This window comes from Berghia stephanieae, chromosome 10 (genome assembly GCF_034508935.2).
Source record: "Berghia stephanieae isolate SIO BIC M18660-M18661 chromosome 10, UCSD_Bste_1.3, whole genome shotgun sequence".
In the NCBI taxonomy this organism is placed as follows: domain Eukaryota; kingdom Metazoa; phylum Mollusca; class Gastropoda; order Nudibranchia; family Aeolidiidae; genus Berghia; species Berghia stephanieae.
In genome coordinates, this window is record NC_088369.1 from 33,967,689 (window position 1) to 33,987,780 (window position 20,092).

General features: G+C 35.9%; 2 protein-coding genes across 3 annotated transcripts in view; both read left to right on the forward strand.

Annotated features, from left to right (window-relative positions):
* LOC144981017 (dnaJ homolog subfamily C member 3-like) overlaps positions 1-20,092 on the forward strand; it is a 516,589-nt gene that overhangs the window by 457,974 nt on the left and 38,523 nt on the right. The window lies entirely within an intron of this gene.
* LOC144981018 (filamin-A-like) overlaps positions 1-20,092 on the forward strand; it is a 195,251-nt gene that overhangs the window by 122,672 nt on the left and 52,487 nt on the right. Inside the window, exons 29-39 of the mRNA XM_078929085.1 lie at positions 375-521; positions 1,855-1,938; positions 2,285-2,422; positions 2,785-2,958; positions 5,269-5,415; positions 7,639-7,860; positions 8,458-8,631; positions 9,830-9,988; positions 13,831-13,914; positions 15,439-15,576; positions 16,498-16,674. Of these exons, the coding sequence (XP_078785211.1) occupies positions 375-521; positions 1,855-1,938; positions 2,285-2,422; positions 2,785-2,958; positions 5,269-5,415; positions 7,639-7,860; positions 8,458-8,631; positions 9,830-9,988; positions 13,831-13,914; positions 15,439-15,576; positions 16,498-16,674 (1,644 nt within the window). The remainder of the gene's footprint in view (positions 1-374; positions 522-1,854; positions 1,939-2,284; positions 2,423-2,784; positions 2,959-5,268; positions 5,416-7,638; positions 7,861-8,457; positions 8,632-9,829; positions 9,989-13,830; positions 13,915-15,438; positions 15,577-16,497; positions 16,675-20,092) is intronic.

Below are 20,092 nucleotides of genomic sequence, written 5' to 3' on the forward strand. Positions count from 1 at the left end.
GCAATTTGTCATTTAGTTACACTTGTTATAACATTAAACGATAACTGGAACATTGAACAGATATTTCACTCCTACTTATTTTCTATCTCTCTCTCTCTCTCTCTCTCTCTCTCTCTCTCTCTCTCTCTCTCTCTCTCTCTCTCTCTCTCTCTCTCTCTCTCTCTTCCTCTCTTTGATTTACAGTACCTGACAATGAAGGAAATGGTAAAGTCTCCTATCAACTGATACTAAACGTATTAAATTATTGTTTACCCACCTACATAACCGGTTTGTAGGATAAATAAAGCATTAACGAGGACAGATAACATGATAAATATGAGAAAAGTCCTTTATTATTGTGATTTATGTTATTATATTTCTTGATTTGTTCACAGGCAGTCCCCATAACTGTCAAGTGTTTGACCCAGAGAGTGTATACGTCAGCGGAGACGGCATCAACATGGCGCCAGCCAATCAGCAGACATCTTTCATGGTCAACATGAAGAACGCTGGGGACGCCAAGCTCAATGTCAAGGTCGTCTGTAAGTGGACAAACAAATAATGTATTAAATGAGCCAGGTTTAGAAAGTGAAGGAGGGAGGAGGAGGAAGAGGAGGAGCAGCAGCGGGAGGAGGAGGAGGAGGAGGAGGAGGGGTAGAGGAGTGGAAGAAGATGAGAAGATGGTTTTGATGGTCGTGATGATGATGATGATGATGATGATGATGATGATGATGATGATGATGATGATGATGATGATGATGGTGATTATGATGATGATAATGATGAAGATGATGGTGATGATGGTGAAGAAGATGATGATGATGATGATGATGATGATGATGATGATGATGATGATGATGATGTTAAATGAGGATTGGGAAAAGATGAAGGATGAGGAGGAAGCTCTATTTTTTCAGGTAAAGGAATATCATAAGTCATAAGTACACGTCGGGTAAAAGAAACTTACCAAAACATATTTCCCATAAAATAACGTAGCTGGTCATTGACAGTCAAGGATAGGCACTTGAAGAACATAACTAGGTAAACCCTATTGAAATGGATATTGCCTGATTACCATTGTAAATGAACCTTTTGACTTGGTGGAGAAATGTAGGGGGTGGTGGAGTCGCGGAAGAAGGTGAAGAAGGAGTTTGAGGAGGAGAAGGAGGAGGAGGAGGAGGAGGAGGAGGAGGAGGAGGAGGATAGGAGGAGGAAGAGGAGGAGGAGGAGAAAAAAAGTACGAAGTGGAGAATAAAAAACAAACAAAAATCCTTGAGCTTTTTTATTTAGGGCAATATCAACTGAAAGCGCTTTGCCAGAGTTCCCAAACTTACAGCAACATTAAATGCATCAAGGGCAGGACATAGCGCCTTTAAGGCGTTGATTTAATCTTTTTTTTCTCGACAGACACAACGCTGTTTCTGACCAGATACACATTTTGCACACGAGTGTGGTGAGGGAATGTGAGTAAAGATCTTCTACTTTCAAGGACTCAACTTAGCGTTACCCAGAGCGCATACAATTGATGGATTTTTGTCGATGTGCACTTATTTGCAGTTCTGATAATCCAATTCCTGACTGTTATTATGGAAATCTAAAAAAAATGACGCAAAATATTGTCCATTACAACAATCTTAAACTAGGCCCATAAGTGAGTTCGGATGTCAGACCTGCATATATTATGCATGTCACACGTCAATGTTTGCTCATTCTTTGGTTCTACGAAGAGCGTTGCGCGATTGATCGATCACACAAATTGACAGAACGCGCTTTTCAATAATATAAGGGACTCGATAATAATAAAAAAATAAACCGTAATTAACACTGAACAAAAAGTTGTGATTGTAAATAATAATGAGTTTGCGTCTCTTTCAGCACCACACGGAGAGGAGGTACCTGTCCATTTCTCTGGTAACCCAAAGACTGGCATCAAGATTGATTATACACCTTATGATGTTGGTAAGTTGGTCATCTGTACAGTGAATGAGAAAATAGTTAACATGAAGAAATATTAAACATTATTAGATTATTGAGGGCAATAACTTATTTCTTTTTTTTATCGTTCGTTAATAGAATTAAACAACCATCATCATCTTCATCATCATCATCATCATCATCATCATCATCATCATCATCATCATCATCATCATCATCATCATCATCATGATCATCATCATCATCATCATCATGATCATCATCATCATCTTCATCATCATCATCATCACCACCACCACCACCACCACCACCACCACCACCACCACCACCACCACTACCACCACCACAAACACATCCATCTGGTTTCCAGGTGTATACAAGGTGTATGTAGACTGTGGAGGAGTTCCAGTCAGTGGCAGCCCATTCACCTGTAACGTCTTTGACCAGTCTCTCATTCGAATCAACGCTCCTGGTAGGGCTTACTTAGGGAAGCCTATTCGATTCCACGGTCAGTGCTATAACTGCTATAGTAATATTGATATCGTTGTTTAAGATATAATTAAAATGATAAAATGATGGAGGTTGAGGAAGAGGAGGAGGAAGAGGAGGAGGAGTAGGAGGAGGAGGAGGGGAAAAAGAAGAAGAAGAAGAAGCCGCCGAAGGAGGGGGGAGGGGGAGGAGGAGTAGAAGGGGGAGCAAGAGGAAGCGGAGATAGAAGAGAAGAAGGCTGAGGTCTGAGGAAGATCGGAAGGAAGGCGAGAGGATGATTTGAAGGAAGAAATTTGTCAATGTAGCGTTTGACGCGACGATTTTATGATATTCAATATAAACTCTTAAAAACGTTTTTTTTCCAATACATTTCCTCTGTAGTGGATGCATCATCAGCCGGAGAAGGAAACTTGAACTTCCAGGTCAAATGTCATGGGACAGAAGTGCCTGTCCGTATCCAGGAGACTGCAAGAGACAGATATGATGTGACCTTCACCCCACAAAAGTCCATGACCCATCATGTGTTGGTCTTCTACAACAACATTCAGGTCCCAGGTGAGGAATGCCAACGTGACAATAATTCCTTTCAATCTCTCCTTCATAGAAAATCGGCGTCCATAAAACATGGCCCAGTATTTCCCAAAGCCAAAATGGCAGGCTTACCCAGCAGAAAAATTGATTTTTAAACTCAAACAATCTCTACATAACAACGTTATCTTCTTATTAATTAAACAAAGATCATTCTTCAAAGTTTATAAGGAACAAATTAAATTTTAATAAGAAAAATGTATTTTGTGTCGTAACAAATGTGACGATTTTGCTGCTGGTGGTAAGGAGAGGGTTAAGTAACTTCTCCTCCCCAGCCCCCCCCCCCCCCCCCCCTCTCTCTCTCTCTCTCTCTCTCTCTCTCACTCTCTCTCTCTTTCTTTCTCTCTCTCACTCTCTCTCTCTGTCTCCCTAATACATACTTCACTCTTCCCATGTATGATATGGAAATTTATTTTCAAATAATGTTACCAATCGCTCAAAAAGGTATTATTTCGGGGTGACTCTCAGTCTTGAAATTCAATTTTTTGGCGTGTAACATTAAAGCTAAAATATAAGCCTTCATTGAGAAAAATGACTTAATTTTTTCTTGCCCTTAAAAATAATTTTAAAAGTGATATTATAACAATTTTGACAATTTGGAGTCAAAAAATCTAGATCATTCCGATATATTACCAGAATGACACGATCGGCCACAAATTATGGCATTCTGGCAGAGTAAATGTGACCCATCGTCTCCAAACTGTTTTATGCCGGGATGAACTTGACTGATAAAAAGTGAATATATAACTAAGATATTCACAAATATGGACTTTGATGTTTTTGCAATGTACGTTATCTTATCTATTCTCCATCGTAACGAAGAAAAATGAACCCAAAGTTTTAATGTTGTGACTATAAATATAAATCAGTTTCCAGGAACTAGTTCGTCCCAGCGTAATACCGTTTTGAGACGTGAGTCACAAATTAGCCTTATGAAACGCATTGAGCGTCCTGAGCTGGTGAAATTGCGTTTTATTAATCTGCATTATAATAATAAAATATCTTTTATATAGCGCAATATCCACGAAATGTGCTCAAAGCGCTTTACAAGGGATCCCTGGCAACAGCAACATTTAACATTTAATAATAATAGATCTTTATTGTCCATAAATATGGCAATTTGTCATTTAGTTACACTTGTCATAACGTTATATGATAACTATAACATTGAACAGACACCTCACTCCTACCCATTCTCTCTCTCTCTCTCTCTCTCTCTCTCTCTCTCTCTCTCTCTCTCTCTCCCTCTCTCTCTTCCTCTCTTTCTTTAACGCATGCGACATACACAACATTAACATATTCATTTCATTTTCAATTCGTTACATTCTTGGCAATTCAACACCAAATATTATCATCATTATCAATTGGTCACTTCATCTAGCCTAACATTAAACAAATTAATCAGTCAATCAGTCAACGCATGAATCCTTGGTTTTGCTGTACCATATGAAATATTCAACATTTTTATTGCTGATAGAATGAATGTTGATTTATACTTGTTAGTTCCACATTTAATCTGACAAAAACTTCTCCCAGATGGCAAAAGACCAAATTCATGGTATAAAATATGTTTTTTTATTGTTGGTAATTGAGAATGCTTTCCTTTCTATTGCTTTTCCATGAATTCTTTCTACTTCATCAACAGGATGGTTTATTATTTTTGATGCCTCTTTGTAATTCTAAATCATCATACAACGCTTTATATAATATTAAGCGAAGGATAGGTCTTCAATCAACAAATCGCGAAATAAGATGAAATAAGTGGTGCACTTTTGTGTCGGAAGTAAACAAGGCCGCCGCCATTTCGATTTCCTTGAGACAAAAACATTGATACGAACGATTTTTCCGAGGATTTGAAGCAGAACTCTAAACTTTAAAGTTTGAAGTACATACCATTCATTAATACGAACAATCATACAACGTTTAATACGTAAATGAGTGAAATGTTGTCATGAAACAAATAAATATCAAAAGAATTCATCACATAGGTGTAACTGTGCGTCGCTATTCAGCGCCGCCATTTTGAAAAAAAAATTATTATTTTATTATTAATTTAGGACGGGACATGACACCTGTTAGGCGATATTACAACGCTGTTAACGTCCAGATACACATTTTACACCTGAGTACGGTGAGAGAATGTGTGTAAAGAGCCTTCTCCAAGGACTCAACTATGCGCCGAGCGAGGCTCGAACCCAGGACCTTCCGATCCGAAAGCGAGTGTCATACCTCACTAGACCTATGAAGGGTATTAATTTAATTATTTCCTCCACACAGGCACTCCGTTCGACGTGCCAGTCATCGACAGCAATTCAATCAAACTGTCAGGTGACGGTCCCAGACTTACCAAAATCTACAAGGAGGCCAGACTAAATCTGGAACACCAGGGACTGGACGAAAGGGACTTGGACGTCCATATCGTTGGTAAGTAAGGACTTCCTGGTGTGTTAGTGTTAGTGTGTTGTCTGGGTATGGTTGTGTGTTTCTATCTGTTACTGTCGTTGTTGTTGTTGTCGCTGTTGTTGTTGTTTTCGTTGTTATTGTTGTTGTAGTTGTTATTATATTTCATATAGCGCCACTATTATCATATCAATTGCTCCAAGTCAAATACGGGTTATGATTTTTCTACATTTCATTTCCTGCAATTTGTTGAATACCAACTCTCTCTCTCTCTCTCTCTCTCTCTCTCTCTCTCTCTCTCTCTCTCCTCTCTCTCTCTCTCTCTCTCTCTCTCTCTATATATATATAATATATATATATATATATATATATATATATATATATATATATCTTCATCTCCCCCCTCTCTCTCTCTATCTCTTTATCCCACCCCCTCTCTCTCTCTCTCTATTTCTCTATCTCTCTCTCTCTCTCTAATATATACCGACATTCCGTTCTTCTTTAATGTCCACTGTTCCATTGACTAGTTGTTTAAAAGCAATAAATGACAGTTAAATTGTTTTCATGAGCATCTTCTCTTAAAATTATTTTTATCTGTCTTCTTTTAATTTGTTATCTTACTAATGACGAGATCCATACTACCTATAAAAATATATTTAACGACAGTGATACTCTTATCAGTGCTTCACAAGACACACGTATAGTTTATGCAAATTTGATATGTTATGTGCTTATAAAAGGGACAATTTCATTGTTTTGTCGTCAGTACTTTATTATCATACTTTATTTGACCAATCTGTTCCAACCAACACGTACCTCTTTGCAGGTTTGATTTCCCAAATTATTATGGGCTCATTGTGTTGTTATGGAAATACTCCCAAACCAACGCAAAATATTGTCCATTACAACAATGTTAAAACAGGCCCATAATGGGAGCTATCTATATTCATGTTTTCGTCCAACCAAGTCATCAACCACTTGATTTGTTTCTGTCCAACGATTCGACATTTCTGAACGAATGTAAACACGCTGCTTTGCTTATGAAAGTTGTAAACATATCCATGTGTCAAGCTGAACAAAATGACCAATCGTGATGTTAGATATTTCAAAAGCTGTGAACACTTTGCACGCGGGTGGTTGGATGGGAGCATCACCCTTGAATCATATACCTATGATGTTCGCATGGGTGTACGATCCGATAGTGATGTCGTTTCTTCTTCTCTTTACTAGCCTATCCTGCTTCTTTGGTTTGTGATTGTATTTTTGACAGGGGATATTTTTTTTCTGTAAATCTTCTGCCTGTTTGTTCTTGGTTATTTATAATTTAGCTTATGATATCTTTAGGTTATGATTTTGATTTACATTTGTACCATTTTTGTTGGATTGCTTGTTTTTTTGTTTCAGCGGTCTCTCATATAACCTCAATTGTGTTGGAAGAGACCTAAAGCAACAAAAAAAAAAAAAAAAAAAACAAAAAAAAAAATAAAATAAAAAAACACTTTGCACTATGTGGGTCACTGGGCAGTGTGACCAATGACCTCGAGCACATGGAAATGTAATATAGATCATGCCCATTGCGTTCGCTTATCAGACCTGCCAATATGTGCACCTAGACTCCAACCAATATTTAGCTTTATCTGAAGGCTGAGCGAAATTATCAACTTTGATTACATTTGAAATAACACAAGTCTAAATCACAATCTATCTCAACCAATATTTAGCTTTAGCTGAAGGCTGAGCGAAATTATTAACTTTGATTACATTTGAAATAACACAAGTCTAAATCACAATCTATCTCTACCAATATTTAGCTTTATCTGAAGGCTGAGCGAAATTATCAACTTTGATTACATTTGAAATAACACAAGTCTAAATCACAATCTATCTCAACCAATATTTAGCTTTATCTGAAGGCTGAGCGAAATTATCATTACATTTGAAATAACACAAGCCTAAATCACAATCTATCTCTACCAATATTTAGCTTTATCTGAAGGCTGAGCGAAATTATTAACTTTGATTACATTTGAAATAACACAAGCCTAAATCACAATCTATCTCTATAAATATTTAGTTTTATCTGAAGGCTGAGCGAAATTATTAACTTTGATTACATTTGAAATAACACAAGCCTAAATCACAATCTATCTCTACCAATATTTAGCTTTATCTGAAGGCTGAGCGAAATTATCAACTTTGATTACATTTGAAATAACACAAGTCTAAATCATAATCTATCCCTTGTAGGTCCCAGTGGTGGCCAAATCCCAGCCAGAATATCACGCCATGGCAAACTATGTGGAATAGAGTTCACTCCCATGGAGGTCGGAGTTCACAAGGTCATTATCAATGTTGGGGACACACCAGTGAACGGAAGCCCCTTCAAGTGCAATGTGTATGACCCCAGCGCTGTCCGGATTATTGAGATTGACAAGACACCTACCAAGGAGAGAGAAATTGGATTTACAAGTAATTTGATTTATTTGTTTACAATTTATATATTAACTTTCTACACATTTGTTTCCTTGCTTTTCTCAACAGCATTCGTTTGCTTTAAATCTCATTAAAAAAAATCGTAAAACAAGATATTTTCATCCAAAAGTTGCTCCTATCTTAATTAGTCTACACCAAATTGAGTAGAAGAATTTGAATGTGTTATATACAAGATACTTTAGTTCTCATTCTCTTATAATTCATAATTATTACCTCCTCTTTTTTTCCCCCTCAGAACTGTGGAAAACGATTTTTTTTAAATCCCAAAAAGCAACATCAACAACGAAAAAAAAAAACAATAATAAAACCCAGACAAAACAAAACAACAAAAGAAAAACAAGAAAAAAACAACAACATAAAAACAAACAAAACAAAACAAAAACAAACAATAAAGAAGCAAAAGCAAACAAAAATGATAATAAAATAAAGAAAATTATTAATATACGATTGATAGATAACCTTATGGTAAATGAGCTGAATTTTGTCATGAAAATACTCTTATGACAATGCCAAATGTCCATTACAACAATGCTAAGACATGTTTTTATATATATATATATATATATTTTTCAGTCGATAGTGGTTCAGCAGGAACTGGTGATCTTGAAGTGACAGTCACCCATAAAGGTCATCCAGTACCTGCCAAGTGTAGACAGATAGGTGAAGGACGTTACACATATTCTTTCAAGCCTTTGAATGTGGGTCGCTATGAGGTCAAAGCAACATTCAATGGTGAAACCATCCCTGGTATGTAGACTTTTAAAAATCGTACAAGAAAGGTTTCGTCACAGCTGTGGGCCTTTATTAATTCATTTTCATGACACAAAAATGATGTTTAAAGGTTTATTTTTGTATTTATTGTTGATTTATGAATGTCACATTTTCTATTAGTTTCTTTTATATTTAAGTATCTTACTTTTTTTCATTTATTTTTCGTCCTTATTAAATATTTAATTGTATTTTACAGGATGACCGAGTCGTAAAACTTATGTTGTTTTTTTTTTTAATATGACGATAGATCTACTTGTCACCACTTTTCATTCAATTTGTTTACTGTTTTCGTTTTTAGATTCCATCACATTTTTTTTCTTATTCACACATTTCATTTAAATGTTAACTCACCCAATCCTAACGCCGACTATATTGATATTTGGCCCTCAGTCATTAAATATTAATATTTTTCTGAGACAAATTTTTGGAGAATTTTTAAAGTTCCTATTTTCAATTTCTACATGCTGATGGTTTTTGGATAAAACTGTGTACATGCCAATTTTCGTTTATATTGAGTAAATAAGTATATACTTCTTTTTCAATTTTGAAAAGTACAAAAAGAAAATTTCTAGGGATGTTGAGTGAGTTAACTGAAAAAAATTAATTGGTTCACATGTCACTGAATTAAGTTTTCATCACTCTCGTTGTGTAATGATTTTATTTAAAATATGTTCAATTCATGACTACCTATTTCCCTTTTAAATATTGTTATTAGCTGATCAAGTTTCAAGGATCTTTGTCAATTTTGAAATAAAGGGTACAAGTCCGTTTTCGGCGACTTGAGCATAGATTAAAGTATTTTTGTTTAAAAGTATACCACATTATAGTTTAAAAATGAACCTTGTGATGAAATCTTAATGTTTGTATACAATGAATACATATTTTCACTTTCTTTACTCTCACATTTTTTGTTTATTCTTCTATTTTTTTCCTCACCATCTCCAAACCCACCCCACCCCCTCTCTCTCCCTCTCTCTCTCACCCCTTGCCTTTACCCCACCCTCTCTCTCTCCCTCTCTCTCTCACCCCTTCCATTTACCCCACCCCTGTCTGCCCACCACCACCAACCAATCTCTTTCTCCCAACGTTCCATATTTTTGTTTGTTTCCCCCAACCCTTCTACCCCCCCCCCCCCTCCAAACTCTTCTATGATTCCCCCGACGCCGCCCTGCAGGTTCCCCACTCATCATTGATGTGGAAGAGGACCATCCAACCTTCATCCGAATCAATATGTCCAGCAGTGAACCCATCAACACCCAGGGCAAAAACTACTTCCTGTTGCACATGAACGGACGCAACGTTGAGCGAGACATGTTGAATATCATCGTTTTAGGTTGTTGCCATGAATGACATCGTCGAAGCTGAAGCAAAGCTTTTTTTATCAACATACCCTGTAGCCCCTACCAAACCAATACCTTGTAGATAACGCATGTTGTATAATGATTTATAAAATATGGAATGAAATATTACACGGACAACAAAATTCGGGCAACTGTTGGTTCCTGTTCCTTGTGGGTGGCTATCCATGCCTTTTGCTTCATTTCCTCTCTACTTTATTATTATTATTATTATTATTATTATTATTATTATTATTATTATTATTATCATCATCATCAAATGAGGTAAATTTGCCTCAAGGGGAGACAACTTGTTTGGACTTAAAACAAGTAGATTATTTTGTGGCAGTTATCGCCTTTGGCATTATGTCAAGATTATACAAGGAAAATAATTGCAGCGAGGCTGAGAAATCTCAGAATATTCCAACTTCACAAAGGCAAAGTTTACCCATTTAACGGTTTTATGGATTTGTTGGGAAAAAAATTTAGGGAGAAAAAAACAAAACAAAGAATGACAAAGTAGGAAGTAGCAATAAGTGGATATCGGTTTGGAAGAGGAAAAATAGAAATGTAAAGCTCTTGATAAGAGAGCCTATGTCAGATGAGATTGGAAGGATAGGATATCTATTTATTCATTGTAATATACCACATACAAAAAATGCAATGTTTTAGATAGAATGGACACTTTGCTTTGTTAAGAAAATGGAGGAGCTCAAAACACAGTGCGAAATGTGAGACTATAATGTACTGTGAAATAATCGCCGAACCACTTTTTGGATGAAGCTATGAGAAAGTATAGCAAGGTGTTATATTTTGAAAAAAATATTTTAAAAGCATGTTTTATTTTTGGAGCATATAGAATAAAAGCATATTTTGTTATGGTACTTTTTGTTACATTTTACGACTGTAAATCATGCATGAAATATAATTTTAATATCTTCCTTCAGGCACCCCGTATTATGAAATTTTTGGTAATGAATTTAGCTGCTGTTTCAATGATGTTGATGCATTGATATATATGATTGTTCAACCATGGTCAGGCTTTGGGTGTGTTTATCTATGTTGGTTTGTTTTTTATATGTTTATCGCCGGTGTTGCAAAGTAGATAAAAAGTAAGGTTTGATAGTAAAACTGCCACACTACAACACACCTTTAAACTTGACCAAGGTTGAACATTTCAATTGTGGTAAAATGATAAAAATTATTATTATCTGCATATTTAATGGATCATAACTTTCTTCAGCACATGCCAAGTGACAATAATAAATAATTCAAATTTCAATCAGCCCTCAGTTTTTGGATGCTTTCTCAGAATATTTAAAACATTAAAACACTGACAGTTAAAATGTCCGTCAGGGTATAATTGTCATAAATAATAATAATAATAATAATAATAATAATAATAATAATAATAATAATAATAATAATAATAATAATAATAATAATAATAGATCTTTATTGTCCATAAATATGGCAATTTGTCATTTAGTTACACTTGTTATAACGTTAAACGATAACTGTAACATTGAACAGATATTTCACTCCTACTTATTTTCTCTCTCTCTCTCTCTCTTATAAGAATAAAGAATAGGTTCGCTAATCAGGATTTGATATTATTTGAAGATTGTCTACTCTACAATCGTAGCTTAATGTTTACTTCATAAATGCTGAAAAATTGGAGGGCTGAATAGTTTGGACATTTTGGCATGTGACGAAGATGGCAATGGTGAATGGGAACTGGAATATATGTATTGACTGCATGTTGATGATGTAGAATGATAGATTCCATGAACTGTTGATTTTATTTTATTTTATTTTTTGATATATCTATTATATCATCTAAGTTATTATTCAAATGCTCTGAAAGGAGTGAATTAAACGATCTATCTGTTATCGTTTAATGGCAGTTTTACAAAGACGTCGATAAAACCTGATCCTCTAATAATTGTATTTTTCAAAAACTTTAATCTACAATTCAATCAGATCAAAATTTTAGATTTACTAGTCTCAGTGTTTTTATATAACTTTTCAATTTTCGAGAGAAAAAAAAAAACAAGTTTAAAAGAAGAAAGGGAGAGGGGTGGGGGGGGGGGGGGCACTCGAAATGGCAAATTCTGACGAAGATATGACTTACTGGCTTTTATTTTTCGGAATGATTATCCATAATATTGTTCTGGTTTAATATAAATATCTAAATAAAGTGTGCCTGAAACAGCGCCAGACAAAGCAAGGAAGAAAAATACAAAAATAAGACAAGATAAAACCAAAAACTCTGCCCGCCACGAGGCATGTTGATTTTTTTCTTTTCTTTGTTTCTTGGGGGGGGGGGGGGGGGGGGGGGGTGATCTGTTTTCTTGTATTTTTTCTTTCTTGTTTTGGCTGGCACTGTTTCATGCGCATTTTTTTCAGATCTTTATCTAACACCAGTGCCTGCTCCCCAATTTGACACTTTGAAATGTTCCAGTTTATTAATGTCAGAGTGAAATTGACAAATTTTAGTCTGCGTTACAATAGTAGCAATTACAGTGTAGTCCGTAATTGGGTTTTGCTCCCATTCTTGTGATTATACACAGTTCTGTCTATGTTTTATGAAGATTATCATTTTTTTTCTGTTTATCATTTTTTCTGATGCATGCTGGGTGGGCCCTTCTTTCCAGTAGATTTATATAAGACCTTTGTAGTAAGGTTGTTGTTTTGTTTTGTTTTTTTTTCATGATTTTATAAATTTTTACTCTAAAATAGAGTGGCAGTGTTGAATGGAGTGTAGTAAAAGATGATAAAATTGGAAAAAAACACGCAAGAGAGAAATAGTGGTTATGTGAGCTATTTTTAGTTTTAATCTTTCATTTGATTATCTTATTTCTATTCTTTTCATCACTGCATTCCACACTGCAAACTCTTACTTTAATTAATGCATGATTATTTGAAGAATCGTCATCACGTCCATATCATATTTCGATAGAAATGTTTTGAAGTCAAACGGATGTGATTTACTTTATAAAGTATAATAATATACCCTATGTGATCAATTTGTGTATTAGATCAAGTTATGGGATCATTATTATATGTAGGAGAAAAATATTGAATCTGTTTTTGCTCATATATTTAGATATTATGTTTACGACGTTCTGGATATTGTGGGTATTTTTTAACAATTGATTTTGTGCAATATTTGATGGTCATGTCGTAAATTCGTCTTTCATACTTTAGTTTCTATACTCATACTTCTAATTAGCCAACGAATGTAAACAATGCAAGACTGTTCCTGTTTACATAGGTTCACTTTGATATCATTTCTCAATTGATTTTTACCATAATTTTCCGTATAACATTCTGCAGTTTTTCTTGTCTTTTTTGTTCAACTTTGAAATCTTATTTCAGATTGAAATGTTTATTTTTACAATGTTTGTCTTTGGTTTTTCATTTTTTGTATCAAAATATATATTTTTTTCTATGTATTTTCTAGATTTTTAATACAAAGTTTTATCTTTCCCAACTCCCGACCCCTTTTACTTCTTTTTTTTTTTCCTTCTACAATTTTCTTTTATTTTTACTTTTGCTTTCTTCCTTCCTTCCTCCTACTCCTCCTCCACCTAATCCACCTCCTCCACCTCCTCTTCTTCTTCTTCCTCTTCCTCTTCTTTTGTCTCTTTCTGCCTCTTTCCCTCTCTTCATCCCTCACTTTATCCCTACCTCCTTCCCCCTCACCCCCTCCACTCTCTCTCTCTCTCTCTCTCTCTCTCTCTCTCTCTCTCTCTCTCTCTCTCTCTCTCTCTCTCTCTCTCTCTCTCTTCTATTTCTTTTTTCTTTCTTTCATATTTCCACCTGTCCCTAACAGCCCCCAACGGAGAAAAGATTGCAGCCCGCCTCATCCAACAGCCAGACGGAGATTACAAAGTGGAATGGACACCCAACAATCCAGGTAGGGAAGACTGTTCCAGTTTCTGCCAACCATTTCCTTTACAATTGCCATCGGAATTATTGATTTTTTTGTGAAACCAGCAAAATCATTATTTATATTTTTTTAAACCGGTAAAGGTTATGGTTTTAAAACAGTATTGAGTCTAATCCCGTTGAAGACTTAAAAAGAGCAGTATTTTTACGTTTTATACATTTTAAAATCTCATGCCCCGAAGTTCGTCTGGTTTTAAAAAAAAAAATCTTTTTTGTGGTTTTTTTTTGTTCTTTTTGTTGTTCTTTCTTTCTTTTTTTCTTTTTTTTTAAAGGAAGGTGAGGAACTTATGATGTTTTCATTGTCATGAACATTCATTCTTCTTTATTGTTACGAAGGAGGGAAAGTAATGAATTTATCCCGATCATGACCAGTCGTTCTGATTTTTAAAAAAAAATTTAAATTTTTTTGAAAGAGGGCATGTCGTTTAGGGTTAGAGGCTACCGTTTAAAGCACCATTATTTGGCATTGACTGACAAATACAGTACTACAGATACTAATATCACATTATTACTGATTCATATACAGTACTTGCTGGATTCTATCACGCTCCAGGGAGAAGCCAAATAGCGTGCTAGAATCCCAGCGTGCCGAAATACGATGCTCATGGGAGATAACCCATACATTCGGTCACCCAGCTTCAGTGTGTCGTAATGCAGAGGGTGCTGGAATTCAGCGCGTAGAATCCAGCAACTGGATGGGGTTCCTGACCTCCCATAGTGGGCAGGGAGGTACTTACTATGTCTTCTATTCCCTTGTATCTGTTTTCCAACATGCTTTCTGTCTTTGTCTTGGAATGAGATTTTTTGGTTTTGTCCTGGTCCTGGCCGGATACCCTGGCTGAGAGGGAAACAGTCAAATGTATAGTTAGTTTTGGGAAATGATATTTTTCTCCTTGTAAATCATCTCTCTGTTATGTACTGTATTTTGTTTTGTTTACATATTATATATTATGATTTGTAAACATTTGAGTGTATTCCTCTTAGTGGGGACCTGTGTTTGTCTCTTGGAATCTACATCTGTTTCCTATTTGAACCAATTACCTTTTGTCTTACCTTTTCTTGGGTGCTTTAATTGTAATTCTAGAACGTTTTACTACCCCATTTTCTTCCTTTTACTGGCGTTGATATGACCTTAATGTGTTGCAAGCGCCGTAAAACCCTTAAAAACAAAAACAATAAAATCCAACAAGTACTGTATACAATACGGCTGCCTCTATTCTCACCCCCCCCCCCCCCCCCCCGGCCGATTGGATTACCGAAAAAAACGTCGCCGGCTTTTTGCGATTTGGATTTGATTGATTTTTTTTTTAATTGTGCAACTTGTGACAAGAAACTTAACAAATTACTGCATTACAACCTTTGGATTAAACATACAACAATTGTGGACTACTATTATGAAGACTTAGCATCCGGGGGGTGTACTATTATGAAGACTAGCATCCGGGGGGTGAGAATAGTCACTTCGATACAATACCATCCCAATCGCCCACAGGTCGCCATTCCGTGGATGTTTTATACGGAGGTCAACAGATTCAAGGCAGTCCGTTCTACATTGACGTGTTTGATATTCACAAGATTCGAGTCAACAACTTTTACTGTGGAAATGTCGGAGAAAAGGCCGGATTCAGAAGTAAGCGGGCAGAAATTATTAATTTATTCATTCATTCATTCATTTATATATTTATTTATTTTTATTTATTTATTTATTTATTTATTTATAATTTATAGTTATATTTTGTTTTCATATACTACTTGCTTTTTTTTTTTTTAAAGACTTACTTTTATGAAGAGGACTAGAAAAATAAATGATGAAGTAGGTAAGGCGAGGCAAGAGAAGGGAGAAAGAAGAGGGCGATCATCATGATGATGATGATGATGATGATGATGATGATGATGATGATGATGACGACGATGAGGATGATAATGATATGAGAAGAAGAAGAAGAAGAAGAAGAAGAAGAAGAAGAAGAAGAAGAAGAAGAAGAAGAAGAAGAAGAAGAAGAAGAAGAAGAAGAAGAAGAAGAAGAAGAAGAAGAAGAAGAAGAAGAAGAAGTGGAGGATCACTTGCAGCAGCAGAATAGCATGTTCATTGTTTCTTTATCACTTCGTGAAGCGACAGAAAAGGAATAAATATACTCATTTCCGTATCAGGCTGTGTGGTATCTAAATATAATTTCTTCCGGCACAGCACCTACCCTTTTTTAAAGATCATTTTTCCCCCTCGCACTCTTAACAATATTCGTCACGAACAAAAGCCAGTGTTACTTCCTCACTCTCTCCCTCCCTCATTTTCTCTCTCGAATCTTCCTCCTTGTCCCTCTTTCTCTTGGCTTCTCCCCCTCTCTCTCTCTCTCTCTCTCTCTCTCTCTCTCTCTCTCTCTCTCTCTCTCTCTCTCTCTCTTCCTCTTCCTCTTTCCCTCCAACTCTTTCTGTCTCAAGCTGCAGTACATGAAACAACACGTAGTAAAAACATTAACGATCATTTTACTTCTTAATCTTCCACCATTACTCATCACCTTTCACAATGTCTGTTGATATTCGTCTTCTCTAGTCGACTGTACCCAGGCCGGTCAAGGTGACCAGGAGATTCGCGTCCAGTCTCCCACTGGACGCATCGTGTCCCATCACGTAGAGGAGACATCTCATCTAGACTACAACGTGTCATACACCCCGGTAGAAGTGGGAACCCATCAAGTGTTCATCTCCTACAGTGGCATGGAACTCAACGGTAAGTCCTTTTTTTAAATAGGCTTCAACAGCCGTGACGTCACTGCCCTCGTAAGGACGCATAGTAACTTAATAACTGGTTCTAAACTGTTGAAACAATGGCGGATGCCCTTATGAAATACTTCTCCGACGAGCATAGAAGTGTATTCAGAGGAGAAAAACATAAATCTCATCATGTTTTGACTTTTATAAATTCTGATCACATGACATGTGAAAACGTTTTGGCCAGCATGAAGAATAAAAGTACCGATTTTATTTGTTTTGAACCAAGCTGCTCGTTGCTGGGCGGACGTGACATCAGACTATTGAATCCAATTACTTTGTAAAGTAAAACCAGAGAGGATTGATCAAGTGAGCAAGGCATTGTATTGTAAACTCTCGAGCTCACTTCAGACATTTTCGGCTATTAATTTTTGTAACTTGGAATAATTGTCACCACAATGTCACACTTTGACAATACGGATAATTCATCTTGGCATTAGATCTGTTTAACCCTTTCCTTACCAGCCATTTTCAAAATTATCCCCAAAATTTTACACCCACCGAACACAAAGATATGTTTTTCTTACTCAAACAGAAAATCAACAAATACATTCTATGCATAATATTGATCAGCAAAATGAACTCTACAAGACAGTGTCACTTTTTTATAGCTATAATAAAATATTTTCTTTAAATTGTTGATCTACAAAAGAAATCTGAATGATAAAATTGCTGGTTGATCGTAATGAATGTGACGATTTTCCTATGGTTGATAAGGAGAGGGTTGACGTTAATATAAAATATATTCCTATTAAAAATTCCTAGGCGACCTCATTTCCGATGTCTCGCAAAAGGTCTGATTACCCCCCCCCCCCCCTCCCTAAATAAAAAAAAAAAAACAAAAAGAAAAAAAAAAACGACCAAAAAAAAAACAAACTCAAAAAACAACAACAAAAAACAAAATAAAAAACAAACAAAAAAAATCCAAAAAAAAGAAACCCGACAAAATTATTATCTCAGACTGCAGCGTGAGTCCGTCAGAGGTGATCATACCGGTAAGTCCTTTTTAAAAGTTGTATCTTGTCCAAGGACATAACAAGACCACTTATGACGCAGACTATAACAAGTCATTCATCCCTATGGAACTCAATGGTAAGTCTTTAAAATGATAAATACAAAGAAGACAGCGTGTTGTTTTTATGACCTGTGTGATTTGTTATTTGTGTTCACACATATAAATTAAATGTAGTTGTTTTCAGATGGCAGTTGATTGATCTGAACCATAACTAAGTTCAATGCTGGCCGAGCAGCCGAAATGGTCGGCAATCCATATTCTGAACATCTCTCACTATTTATGTGGATTGTCTTATAGGTAGTATGCGCTTGGTGAAGAAGCTCATAACATTGCCATCCGGAAGTATAACGGACCAACACACAAAACTGTGTGTATCCATGAACGTTTATAGTCGGGTTAATACAGTTCAGTGAGCATTACTCATAAACGTGGATGGCAAAAAACAATAACAAAGACCTGAGTGACGTCATCTGCATACTATATATATAATGTTACTGTCAAATGTTATGTGTCACTGCGTTAAAACGTGATAAATGCTCACAAACTCAAATTGGAAGCCCAACTGATTCGGCTGGTCGGCATCTGTTGAAGGAAGCTATGGTACAAGTCCAAAGTGAATAAGTCATTGTCTTACCGTTTGTGTGTCAGACGTGTTTCTTACACACTCTCACACACACATACACACACACAAACACACTCGACACACACACACACACACACACACACACAAATGAAACACATTCATAGACTTTCAATGAGATCCAATCGCATCTGAACAACAAATAAGAGGTCTCTGTAGAACACACCAGCGGCCATCGTGAATCTTTAATAATAGTCTACTTATTATTTGCGCTCTGCAAGTCAAAGACTGAACCACAACAAATTGTTTTTTTGAAAGGAAAGATTTATTTAATCAAATTTGGACAAGGTAATTATTTTCACGATGTTAGTCTATCACCATTTGAGACGTATGGAAGGTCATAGACACAATCACCCCAGAGGTGAGTTAATTTTCAGTAAATATGCATCTACTTTTTTATTCCATTCGTATCGATCTTTGCAAGACTTATCCGACCCAACCACCTCATCATCGCTAGTTTGGGAGACGGGTTAATTCGAAATCTCACTCACTCACTCACTATCCAGCGTCGTCCTCATTGACGTTGGCTGCCGCCTGCACTCTGTGATGACAAAAGTCTGCCTATTCGAAATAGGTCAGTTTATTTTGTGTGTAGAACGAACCACTATGGTACAAGTCCAAAGTGAATTTAAAAAAGCATCCGATTTGTAGGATAGCCAACTATTTTGTTACTAAAGGAATTGGGATAAACTCCAGACTCTAATATTATGGTTCGTGGGACTCTGAATGCCGGGAGGACTTCCGTAGTTTCACAGCAATTTTATTATTATTACTTACTCTTTTAGCCATTATGGACTTTCAATTAGTTGTGATGTTCAATAAATATTACTATTTGATTAAGATAAGTTTCATTTTTTTATAAGTGTTGTGACTTTTCTAATTGCGGCTGAGTCGGTTGTCATTTACGACTCCGGCCGACGCCATTATTACTCTCCTGTGTTTCCCATCGGTTTCGATATTGCAAGTGATGGCAAACATGATTCATCGTTATAGTATCTTTAGTTTGGGTTATAAACAAAGGCGGAGGGTCTCTCTCTGATAATGATAATAATAATAATAATAATAATAATAATAATAATAATAATAATAATAATAATAATAATAATAATAATAATAATAATAATAATAATAATAATAATAATAAGTCCCCCCTTGAGGCGTGCTACGGAAGTCCTTAAAAACATTTTAAAAAACCCCCAAAAATCCAACAAAACAAAATAAAACGAAAAGAACGAATCTTCAATGGACGGACACTTAGTCACCTCTCTCTCTCTCTCTCTCTCTCTCTCTCTCTCTCTCTCTCTCTCTCTCTCTCTCTCTCTCTCTCTCTCTCTCTCTCTCTCTCTCATAACAAGGAAAAATCAGAATCTACTTATAGTGCAATATAGCTGTCACTGGCAAAAAGTAATATTTTATTGTGTAATATTGCCAATGATATCCTTTCTAGGCCTCTATACACCAATCCAACACTTCAGATCTTCACTCTCATTCAAAGACTCCAAAATCCTATTTCATCCCTTTCCCCACTCAATGCGTGTTTGAAGACTAGTGAATTCCCCTGTTTCACCAAATGACCATTTATTATCGTTTGTCTCCCTTTATCACTATTCCAAATGTCATTTATCTAATCTTTATCAGAACCTCTTGGTCATGACGGCTCAATATCTTCAATAGAAACGGCTCATGACTTAAGATTTTAGTCATTGGTGGTCCTTTATCCAC